Source organism: Phyllopteryx taeniolatus, chromosome 11, assembly GCF_024500385.1.
Source record: "Phyllopteryx taeniolatus isolate TA_2022b chromosome 11, UOR_Ptae_1.2, whole genome shotgun sequence".
NCBI lineage: Eukaryota > Metazoa > Chordata > Actinopteri > Syngnathiformes > Syngnathidae > Phyllopteryx > Phyllopteryx taeniolatus.
In genome coordinates, this window is record NC_084512.1 from 22,754,018 (window position 1) to 22,765,497 (window position 11,480).

General features: G+C 41.3%; 1 protein-coding gene across 3 annotated transcripts in view; it reads right to left on the reverse strand.

The window, feature by feature from the left end:
* Positions 1-10,605, reverse strand: part of LOC133485399 (SH3 and PX domain-containing protein 2A-like) — a 55,230-nt gene extending 44,625 nt beyond the window's left edge. For 2 of the 3 annotated variants that reach the window (XM_061788998.1, XM_061788997.1), the window contains exons 1-2: positions 10,320-10,605; positions 7,227-7,307 (exon numbers count right to left, since the gene is read on the reverse strand). In XM_061788998.1, the coding sequence (XP_061644982.1) occupies positions 7,227-7,307; positions 10,320-10,391 (153 nt within the window). In that variant the 5' untranslated portion in view covers positions 10,392-10,605. Of the gene's footprint in view, positions 1-7,226; positions 7,308-8,843; positions 8,944-10,319 lie in introns of those variants that run through there. The other variant, XM_061788999.1, reaches the window with a different exon arrangement.
* Positions 10,606-11,480: the final 875 nt, after the last annotated feature.

The following is an 11,480-nucleotide window of genomic DNA, read 5'->3' on the forward strand; positions in this document are numbered from 1 at the left end:
TTCATACTCTTTTATGATGATTAAGTATTATTCGGCGGCCGACTGGTTAGAGCGTCTGCCTCACAGTTCTGAGGACCAAGGTTCAATCCCCGGCCCCGCCTGCGTGGAGTTTGCATGTTCTCCCTGTGCCTGCGTGGGTTTTCTCCGGGCACGCTGGTTTCCTCCCACATCCCAAAAACATGCATGGTAGGTTGATTGACGACTCTAAATTGCCCGTAGGTGTGACTGTGAGTGCGAATGGTTGTTGGTTTCTATGTGCCCTGCGATTGGCTGGCAACCAGTTCAGGGTGTACCCCGCCTCCTGCCCGATGATAGCTGGGATTGGCTCCAGCACACCCGCGACCCTAGTTAGGAGAAGCGGCTCGGAAAATGGATGGATGGATGGATGGATGGAAGTATTATTCCAGCGATATTCCCATGAATGTATGCATCTCACATCATCTTTCCCCAGTGAAATGAATGGAAATGCAATTTCATTTCATCAATTAATCCATTGAAGCCCCCGCAAAAAAAAGATTTGTGTTTTTAAGGGAGGAAATAGCAGTCTATTATATTGTACTTTATAAAATAGCATAATTAAATAGAATGTTAAGAATTAAACTGTGCGTCATGATGAATTAATTGCAGCAGTATAAGACAATCATGCCAAAAAATTAAGTTTCACAACTGTTGTAAGTGACTCAATAAGCTGCAGTAATATTCTTCATTGTCGCAGAGAATAAAGTATAGTTTCCTGGGAATATTATTAGTGTCTGTCTACATGTGTTGTTTCACCCTATGCACCCTAAAGCATTATAACACTGCCACATGCTATTTATTTTCCCATCTATGGCGTTTACCATTTTGTGCAAGCATTAAGCTAGCAGACGTTAGGGCAAAGTTATGTGGTTGTTTTATATACACTGTGTGTAATTCTTTGTTTTATGTTTAGTTTGATAGTAAATGTCAACTTGGAGAGGCAATAGACAGATTGAACACTTTTTTGAAGAATTGCTCACTACCTGTCAAACCGCTGCTTGTGAAGTGAGTTGCGTTCACTGCTAGCATACAGTGCTCGCATCTCAAATTTTTACTCCCAAGTCAAAGCATAAAATCGTCCGAACGACGGCTCGTGTCTCGAAAATCTTGTAAGTCGGGTCACTCCTATCTCAAGGCACCGATGCGTTTTAATGGGATGGGCGAATCATTCTTTGATTGTTTTGAGCTCCTGTTTTGACGTCAGAGTTAAAGCAGAGGTCAATGTGGAGGTAGTTCAACTGCCCTATGACATTAACAGTACATGACAATCCCTATTGCTTATAATGAGTTCAAAATGCTCATCTGGTCTCATTTTCAGTCCCTCACTTTGATGTGGTTTCATTCTCAATCTCAACTAGGAAAATCCCATTTAACACATTGTGGGGCTTAGATATTTGTTAGATGTTATCAGATGAAGTTGTGCTTTTGTATGAAACAGAAACGATGGACACGTCCTTTTAGTTATTAAGATCATAAATTGTAGCACTCATTTATTTTGAAGCCAACAAACCTTATTTGGAGGTCTTCCAAAAATCTGTTTCTTTAGCAAATGTGATTTCTGTCGGAAACACAGTGCCTTCCACTCCTTCTGCGATGGGAGTGTTCACGTAACACCTTTCAGACACATCCACAGGCGATGATGACATCGTCCCGTGTGACATGGCTGGATACACTCACAGCTCCACCGCACAACGGGGGTGAAAGGTGCTTGTTTTGGAAACAGCACGACCCACATAAAAGCTAGTGAACCACCGCTATGTTGCAGATTTTTATTAAATCGTTTTTATTGTTTTTTACAGTATACAAGCAAGTCTATATAATCTAGACTTGCACAGCTTCAGTGTAGCACCACAATGTGCAGGAACATGCCGGGCCTACTCATTGAGGTCTACTCGAAGAGATGCTGAGTACCTAACATCAAGAGGCAGAGAAGGTCCCCAACTAATACTGCAGTCCCCAACAGTGATAGATGTTGTTCCCACAGAGCAGAAAGAACATTTGCCTGAGTATTGGACGCTCTGTTTATATGTGTCGCTGCTCCGTACCTTTAACTAGCAGTTGTTTGAAGGTTTATGATTACCGTAGCATCTATGCAAATTTTCATTCGCCCCGTCTAAGGGGTTCAGCATTACATATTAGCATTGAGCTACAGGACTTTCGTTAGACAAAATTACATGGTTTAGTTGAACATTTTGGTATTTACCATAATTTCTCGTGTATAATGCGCATTATACATAAGTATAGGAGAAAATGAAAAAGACTTTCACATTTTATAAATGTATGCCGCCATCTAGAGGTTATGAAAAAGCTGTGCACTTTCATTCCACTATGCCACCACCCCTTAGAGGTTATAAAAAAAGTTGTACACTTTCATTCTAGTATGCTACGTAGAGGTTATGAAAAAGGTGTAGTCTACACTTTCATTCCAATATGACAGGGGTACATATGACTGCATATATGTACAATTGTGCTCATAAGTTTATATTCCCCGGCAGAATTTATGATTTTTTTTGTTTTTTTAAATACAACTGATGACTGAACAACAATGCTCATTAATTTCATTATGGCGATGTTTTGTTTAATGATAATACCTTCATGAAATGCTTGACAGCATTTAATTTGAATCCCATTAAAATAAGATTGAATGTGTTTCGCCTGGCCTTTCATGTTTTCGTTAAATAACTGTGCCCATCTCACAAATTCTGACTAGGCAATCAAACATATGAGCACAACTGTGTTTTCTCATTTACTAAATAAAAGTAGGGCTGTGAATTTCAAAATAAGAGCAAGTAAATAAAAATAAAGTATAATGTGTTCAAATAAAGTGCTTAACTTCAGAATAATTATTTGAAAAAACTAACAAAATACAGATAATACTTCATGTGGGTAGAAGCAAACTCATGCATTATAAAAATGCATTATACATAGGTTGAAGCGTTTTCCAGAAATTTTAGCTCAACTTTGGGCGTGCGCATTATACACGAGAAATGATGGTAAATATACAATGTTTCATTCTCCTCTCTCTTTTCTCTTTGTTTTTATTCTCATTCTGTTTTATGTGTTAGTCTAACCTTAAACTTCTAATTGACAAACTGACTACCTGATAGTCTCCCATTTCTTGATAGTAGGAAAGTGAGAACAGGCGATCCAGAATACTTTTGTTTTAATAATTTGAAATGTGTTGAAAGAATGTGGGACGGGTAAAACTATTTTTTCAATGTTTATGTTCATGCATGTATAAATATATACAAACAAACAATACTGCATCGACAGCACGCTGCCTATAAATATCGACATGAGCCTGCTATGATCTCAAAAGGAAAAATCAGCAACGATCTCTTAGACCTCTGCAGAATCTCTTCAAGCGTTTGACTTAATTGAACTCACAGGGATGGTTAGGCCAAAACAGGCAAATAAGAAACACCACATGTAACTGGAGACAATGGAACTTTTTGGAGAGGAATCTAAGGCAGGAGGAGTTTGGAGGAATGTTGGTGTGGGCAGGCACTCCAACTCTGACTCTGACTTTTGTTTTGACATCTACTAGACACTTGTTTACTACAGAGAGATTAGAGTGCACTGACCTCTTCTTTCTTGGACAGGATGACACTTCTTTTGCACATATCGAGTGATATAACTTCACAATGTGTGCCGTATCAGAAGCTGCATTTACAATTGCCTCGTCAAACACATCTGTTTTTTGGCTCTCATCACTCAGTCTGTTTTGCATTAAATCCCATAGAATGCAGACAGGGTAAGACCGATCGCAATCTGATTCCGCAATCCAAAAATAATGGCAACTAACAGACTTTTGGGGAGGTTTCAGTCCAAAAGGCAAAGGCAAACCAGGTCGCACACTCCCAAATCCTCCTGTGGAATGCAGCAAAAACCCATGCGCTCAATCCACTGAGGCTTCAGGGTGTGGAGGCTGAAAACTCCCTTCTGCTTCTCTCAGAGGGTAAACTCTGCTTGACACACTGACCGCTTCAATAAAACAGTGGGGTGAAAAAATAGATCTGTGCTCAGCACTATTCTGACATGAAAATACCTTAATGTGCTTTCGTCTGCACATGTATTAGGGAGGGCAAACCACATTTGAGTTAAGCAGCAAGGAAGAAAAAAGGCGAAGAGGCGGATAATATATGATGATTGTTACCCGGAGGGGCTGTTATGAGCTATGCTAAGTGCACTAGTGGAGAGCTTTGAAAACATTTACAACACAAATGGATTCTTAGTCTTCATGTCTTCTTTGGACAGGTATTAAGACCATGTCTACAACAGTGCCTGCTGATAATTGTCCACTCTGTGACCTTTTTTTGTTTTCTACTGAATGGATAGTTATAGTTAGTGCAACATTTGCGCAATCAACATTCTCCCAGATTATCGCACTACTCGTCACTTTAAACCGCATACACTCCTTGGGGTTTCGGCGCCCTTTGCACAATGGTCATTGCACCGGACTATTGTGAGATTTGTCATACGAACTGTTCTAAGTGCTAGAGGACTCTGCATCTTTTTGCACAATTGTCCAAAAAAAATAATAATTTGGACCGGCCGGCATTACCAGATAACTAGCAACCCTTGATTGCTCAGTGACTGTTTTTGTCAATGTCTTTATGTCTCAAAAGTGTTCTCTGTCAATTGACTGTCTGTTGTCCTACTAGAGCGTCTCCAAATACCGGAGACAAATTCCTTGTGTGTTTTTTGGACATACTTGGCAAATAAAGATGATTCTGATTCTGATCTGATGAGATCATGAACACGTTTGTCAGACCAGGGTGTCAAATGGCTCTTTATTTTTATTTTGGCTCTGTCCGCTTCCAGAGAGCATACAACAAGCAATTGTGCTCCAAAAACCAAGAAGGCGTCCGGGGTTGGGTAGTAGGTGTTGATTGGCCGACGCACAAACAAAAGCTCAGTTTCTGGTTTGAGGAAAGCGAAATATTCGGATACATCTGTGGATGGGTTGCAACATGATGGATTCAAAATACTGACACAGCGTCTTTCTGTCAGGATTCCAGCATCAGTTTTAGGAGGAATTTGTCAGTGTTATTCCTAACTACACCCCCTTTCTCTTGGTTTTAGTTTACTAATCCTCACTCAATTACTTTTCCCCTTTCCTAAGGTGCACCTGCTCAACAATCAATCAAAATATTGTCATCACCCCCCAGTGTGCTTCACACGCTTTATCAAAATACACTTTCCCACCCACTTTGCATGCACAGCTGCGGAGTGCTGATCCTCACATATAACCATAGTCATTAACAAAAACACCTCAGCAGCAGCCATCTATGAACATAATGAGGAGTGTTGACAGAAACGTGAGCGAAACTCTTGTTGCCATCAAACACACAGACACATTTCCTGGATATTAGCATGGGACCGCAGAACAAAGGGTTTCCTCTGCTGTACTCCCTAAGCCTACCAAAGAGGTCGGTCCACCAAGAGGTACAGATCAGCAGACGTGGGGGATTTTCGGGCAACTGCGACGCTCGCTGTGCATGTTTGCCAATTTGGCAGACCGGTCCGCACCAAGCTAGGTGTTCCGGCGCAGCGAGCGGGTGTCCTTGGAGATGCGCCCAGCGGGGTGGCAGAAAGTCAGTCGAAGCTTACCCCTGCTCAAACCACGTCGAAATCTTGGCGCAAGGTAGACTGCTGATCTAATGCAATTTTGGTGAATTTGATCAGGGCACATACTGAGATTCACTGACATATTTAAATCGCCAGCACTTATCACCAGGTGATACTGTATTTAATAAGGGTACCCGCTCACATTGTCTGTTGCCACACCGGCCAAGAGCAGTGACAATTACGCATCGTCCTCTTCTTCACCGTCGAGACTGTCATTGCGCCACATTTTAAGGGAATGAGAGGAGTTGTTTCTATGGGCGGCGAATTCAGTTGGCTGTAAACGCACCCACAGTGGTGCATCCCTCCCACTCTCGGATCTGCTAGGATACGCTTGTCTATGAAATTACCAACCCCGGTCTAACACGCCCCGAGAGCACAGTTGCGCCGCCCGCCGGGCCAGATTGACGCATGTCACAAAAATAGGCCCATAGTAAATTTAAGACTTGCACATCATATGCAACTAAATCTCACCTCTGCAGATCAGTTTGCAAAACCCCAATCTAGATGTTGTATGCCACTGTATCTCCTATTATCAGTTCAGTTTGTGACTGTACGGTTTGCAACTTGTGCGGACACCATCCAGAAACCACACACAAACCCTTTTTTTAGCTTTTAGGTTCTTACCATTCCATTCTCATTGTGAGAATCTATCAAGTGACTGCAGCATATCTAGAGCCACGCTACAACTACCATACTGTACAGCACCAATGTAAGTTTGTAACCTGGTGGAAAGGTGCCAAAAAGTGGAACAGATTGGTTAGTTTTGGTACCCTCTATGGGTTTTGACAATGGAAACCAAACTGACCTTAACTCAATTCTACACTGGAAACATGACTCTAGTGTTTGTTTGGACTGCTTAATCCTTCCTTAATCCTCCAAGCATTACGCTTCAACTCAGCTCGGTACGGTACGCCTTTTACTTTGTTTCCATTGCAAATCCGACAGCATTTTTCAATACCCATTTGTTTGGGAGTCAGTGGTTTGCCTCGGTACGCTTGTGGAGGGTGGATCTGGACATGCCGCTGTCTGCTGAATGATTGGCAGAGCAGTGGCCACTTTTGTTCATGTTACAATGAAGGAATTGAATGGGAAGAAAGCACAACAACTGTGGATTATAACAGAAGGGGGATTGAAAGCATTGTTTCTTGTTTACAGACACTGTAAGCCAGCGAGGTAAATGCCGGCCTGATTAGGATTTACCTGGTTCGAACTGAACCGAATTGTACCACAAGGTTTTAAAGATCTCAGTGTTGTTTTCTTCAGGCTGGTTAGCCCCCATCAACCTGTAAGCCCCCACCTTGCACCCTACATTCCATCTGACATGTTTTGTACCTCCCCTCCCTCCCTTTAAGCGAATGAATGTGATACAGCTGTTGACTGGATTTCGTCTATACACTTATTTGCAAGGGGGGGCTCCATTAGTCTTGAGACCATCCATCATCTGAACACAAAGTAATGATCTAAAGGTCAAACAGAAGACAACCAATGGGTTTAATGGCAAAACCGGCAACATAAATAATCCTCAAGCCTTATCACTTCTAAAAAAGACTTATTTGTGTGTTGCTTCCATGACATACCTGTAGGTCAAAGAATTTGCTGTATCTCCTGTAGATGACATGAGAAGTGGAGTCCGAGTAGGTCACATTGATAAGGTACACCTAGTGAGAGAAGCGCAAACGAGACAGGCATTAAGTCCCTTTGCGAGAGACGCCACAGCGGCACCGCTTGAGCTGTGTTTACTCAAGTGACACACGCACACAAAAAGGCGCATTCCCTCCCGTATTAACTTGAGGAGTTCGACAAAGGTCTAGTAAACTCATTAAAGTAGGTGCGCTTCACTGACACATTGGAAAGCCATGTGAGTTGATGCCAGGGTCAATGGATATCAGGTAATGTGCCATGCCTGTAAATCACTGGTTATGATTAAGATGCATGAGCATGGCTCTTGTCGATCAAAGACTCAGATTCTGAGGGGGGAGAGCCGGGGGGGTAGGGGGGGGGGACTACACGCTCCAATTGTGTCAGTGCACTGACAGCAGTGAAATGTTTACACATTCAGAAGCTGCACTGGGAATACCATTTGTGTAGCAGACATCAGTCACTTACGGGACAAAACACAGTTGCCAGACATTTCTCCCATAACACATTCTTTATTTGCATGAACAATTAAGGGCCAAAACACACTTTTGAGCAGTTTTGAGGTTTTGGAAACAGATGGCTGAACCTAATGCATTTCAATCCAAGCACGTGGGGGCGCGCCGAGGGTTTAGACACGCAGCGTTCACACATATGGCGACAATCTGCAAGGATGAGTTTGAAAGTCAGCCTGCACTTCAGTTTATTACGCAGGCTCTCCAGCGGTTCACTAATTATATACACAGCATGTGTCGATGTGTTTTTAATGTCGTAAAATGTCATTCACAAAAAAAAAAAAAAAGGAAGCCCCGCATTACAAAGTAACTTGCTGCATCTTTCCCATACAAAATCTAGTACTCGTTACCAATGATACTGTTACGATTGTACATAGACTGCGTAGATCCTGCCCACTATCATGAAATTTACATACCGAAAGTGTGGTAAGCGTCGTATGTATGTGTGCATGTAAGCGGCTCACTATTCACTAATTCACCTATTTTTGTTTTTTTTTATCTGTGCAACGTATACACAGCTATTTGCTAAAAAAAAAAATGTTTTTATCGATATACCTATTTGTGCTTTTTGTGCTTTTTGTGCTCTTTCTGAAACGCCCTAAGATGCCACAAGATGCTATCAAAGCCCAGTTTAAATAGGAAAATAGCACAGTAACAAGGTAGTATGTTGAAGTGATACATCGCAACTGAGAAACAAGCTTTGTTTGTCAGGGAAGAAAGCAAAGCAAAGTTTTGCCTGCTACAATGTAGCCCGCAATAAAAATGAGTGTGACACCCCTGATATTCTAAACTATTAATATAGGCAGTCATGACAATTTTTTTTTGGGGGGGGGGGGGGCGTCAATCACCTGCATTTATTTCTGTTTACGGCAGAGCTCGGTCCCTATCACCTGCGAATAACGGCGGATTACTGCACGCAGCGCTAAGTGACAACTTTATGTTACACCTTTCATCTCCTCAGAAGGTGAGTAGTTTTACTTTGCTTTAGTTGTGCTAAACTTTTATGACGGTCACCATTAGACCCAAAACAAATGAATTCCTTACCAAAGCAATTGCGTTTGATTTTTGAGGTTCCACTGTAGAGAGTATTGGTTAAGAAGTTGCCTTTGGATCGAACTCAAGCACTTGTAAACAAGGATGAGCTGCCGTGGGCTCCAGTCCTGTCAGTCCCTGGAAGGAAGTTACACTCGAAGAGTGAGGAAGGACAAAAGACAAAGGGTTGCTTCTTTCCTCCCTTCGACCGGATAAGCATTTTCAGTTGCTTAGCTCATTGATAATGAGATGGGTTTTTTTCTTCCTCTACTTCCCTAAAGGGGACTTCCCTAACGTCCGGCTTCCTTCCCTGGGGATTGTCAGTGTGTGCCTTCTGCTTGTAGGGGCCTTGGGGAGATCCCTTCTCAGCAGGAGATGGATGAGGCAATTGATCCTAACTCTCAGGTTAATTAATCCAATTTCATCCTTTGGACGAATTGACTTTTGGGGTCCCACTGAGACATGTGTTGTTACTTAAATCAGCAAAATGATCCCAAGACCATAACATGCAATGCAACGCAGTCATATTCGAGGCTCTGGGACATGGATTATTATTATTATTATTATTATTGTTATTATTATTACTATATTCTCATCCGCAAGGGCCCAACGCAGATTTATGAAGACTGTGTCGATTTGCCGGACGGACGTTTCGCTGCTCTATAGCGCGTTTGTCCGGTGACGGCAGCAGACGGGCGAACGAATCGTGAGTCCTCTGCAAATTGGTCGATCAGAAGACGTGGTGCCAAAAATACGTGATTAGTCAACGTCAAGCATTAAATATCATTAAATAATAAATAATAATAATAATAAATTGAATGTAAGTAATTAGGTCGACTGGCCGACGAGTCGACAAATCGATTCAACCCCTAGTGCACATTCACACCTCAGTAACTAAACATTTAACAAATGGTTACGTGTGATTCTATACAGCAGGGTGCTCATTTTCTTTGGTTATGGTAAGCACTACTTATGACTGGTGTGTAGACAGTGGTTTTAGTTAATTTACTTAGTATAGTTAATGCAGTGGTTTAGCTCATTTACTTTTGGCTTATAAACTCTGTGGCTTCACAGGACTATTTCAACGGTTATCCAAACTTCCTTCAAACATGACTCCATTAAACCCCTGAAGAAGTTTAAAAAAAAAAACAACAACATATAATTGCTTGTTAAAATATACATGATGTTATATCAATGCATGTTTTCAGCTCCTGTAATGAGTCTATTGAGCCCTATATTCTTTTCTGTGACACATATTATGTAAACTTATACACTTACATTGAAAATGAGTAAATACTATATACAGCTAAACTGTGGCACAGGTTATGGTTATTAAGTATTCAGCAAGCTTATTTTGGGGATGAATTTAAATGTAACCTAATAATGATGAATTAAAAAAGCGCATCCCATCTAACTTTGTGAAGTTTGTTGACAGGCTTCAGGGAAATTAAGTATAGCTGTTATATTGGGAGTATTCGTCCAACTTACATAGTGTTTGGAGGGATTCCTCCTCTTCTGCACATCCACAACATTGACGTCAAGCACTGTCCTGAGCTGCATCTCGACACAAGTGAACGTTACACTACCAAATCAAAACACAACGTCTGCCCATGAAAGCCAAGAGGAAGTTTACCGAAGACTGTCCACTGTTTTTTTTTTTTATGTTTGTTTTTTCTAAGTTAGATACTGTAGAGAGAAAAGTCCCATGCAGCCATAAGGACAAGGGTGGCTCTCGAGCGGTCTGGGAGCTTCTGAAACATGACAGCCAAGTAAAAGTAAATCAAGAGTTCTCCTCCTCCCGAAAGGACGGGGGGGGGGAAGGGGGGGCTGGACCACCGCATAAAAAAAAAAAAAGGGAGTCGGAAGAGGAGGAGGAAGGCAGGGTGAGTGTGCAGGGCGGTCCCACCGTCCCTTTGCTCCAGCTGGCCCGATCGATGCATGTTCAGATCACACACATCATACATGAAAATTACACAATGTATATCCTTACATGGCTACATGCATCCTAGATGCAAATAGTTATCAAAGATCAATAGGAATTCAACTCACAGCACTTTTGCAAAGAATTGGTAAGTTATGTGGTTTGTCGCATGGGAGCGCTACAACACAATAAAGCACTTTTTTTTTTTTTTAAAGGGAAAACACCGTATTTTTATTTTTGGGTACAAATCCAGCAAACTTTATTGAGAATGTACCGCATCACACTGACAGCAGTTTCCAATTGTTTTCTCATTAACTACTCAGGAGTTTAACAAAGTTAGTATTGCTCATGAGTAGATAGTAGGTAAGTAAGTCAATTTTAGAGAGGACTCACAGTGCTTCAGATGGTTAACAACTTCGTCATACATTGATAAAATACAGAATTCCAACATTTTAGATTTTACAGTTATTGCAAGAAAAATCTAAATAAACACGCATCAAAACAAAAACGATGTAGTCCTACTGTACAAGAATGTATGTTGTTTAGTGTCTTATTTGTTTTTTAACTTGTTCAATGTTCAATTGTTTTATGTTATTTTTTTCTTTGTTTCGGCATTTTATTTTATTTAAGTCTTATATGAATAAATAGAATTTGTGTGGAGCTGTGGATTGAATAGGCCAAGCCCCAATTTAAGGTCCCTTAAAACACTTTGACACTGAATGGTGGCT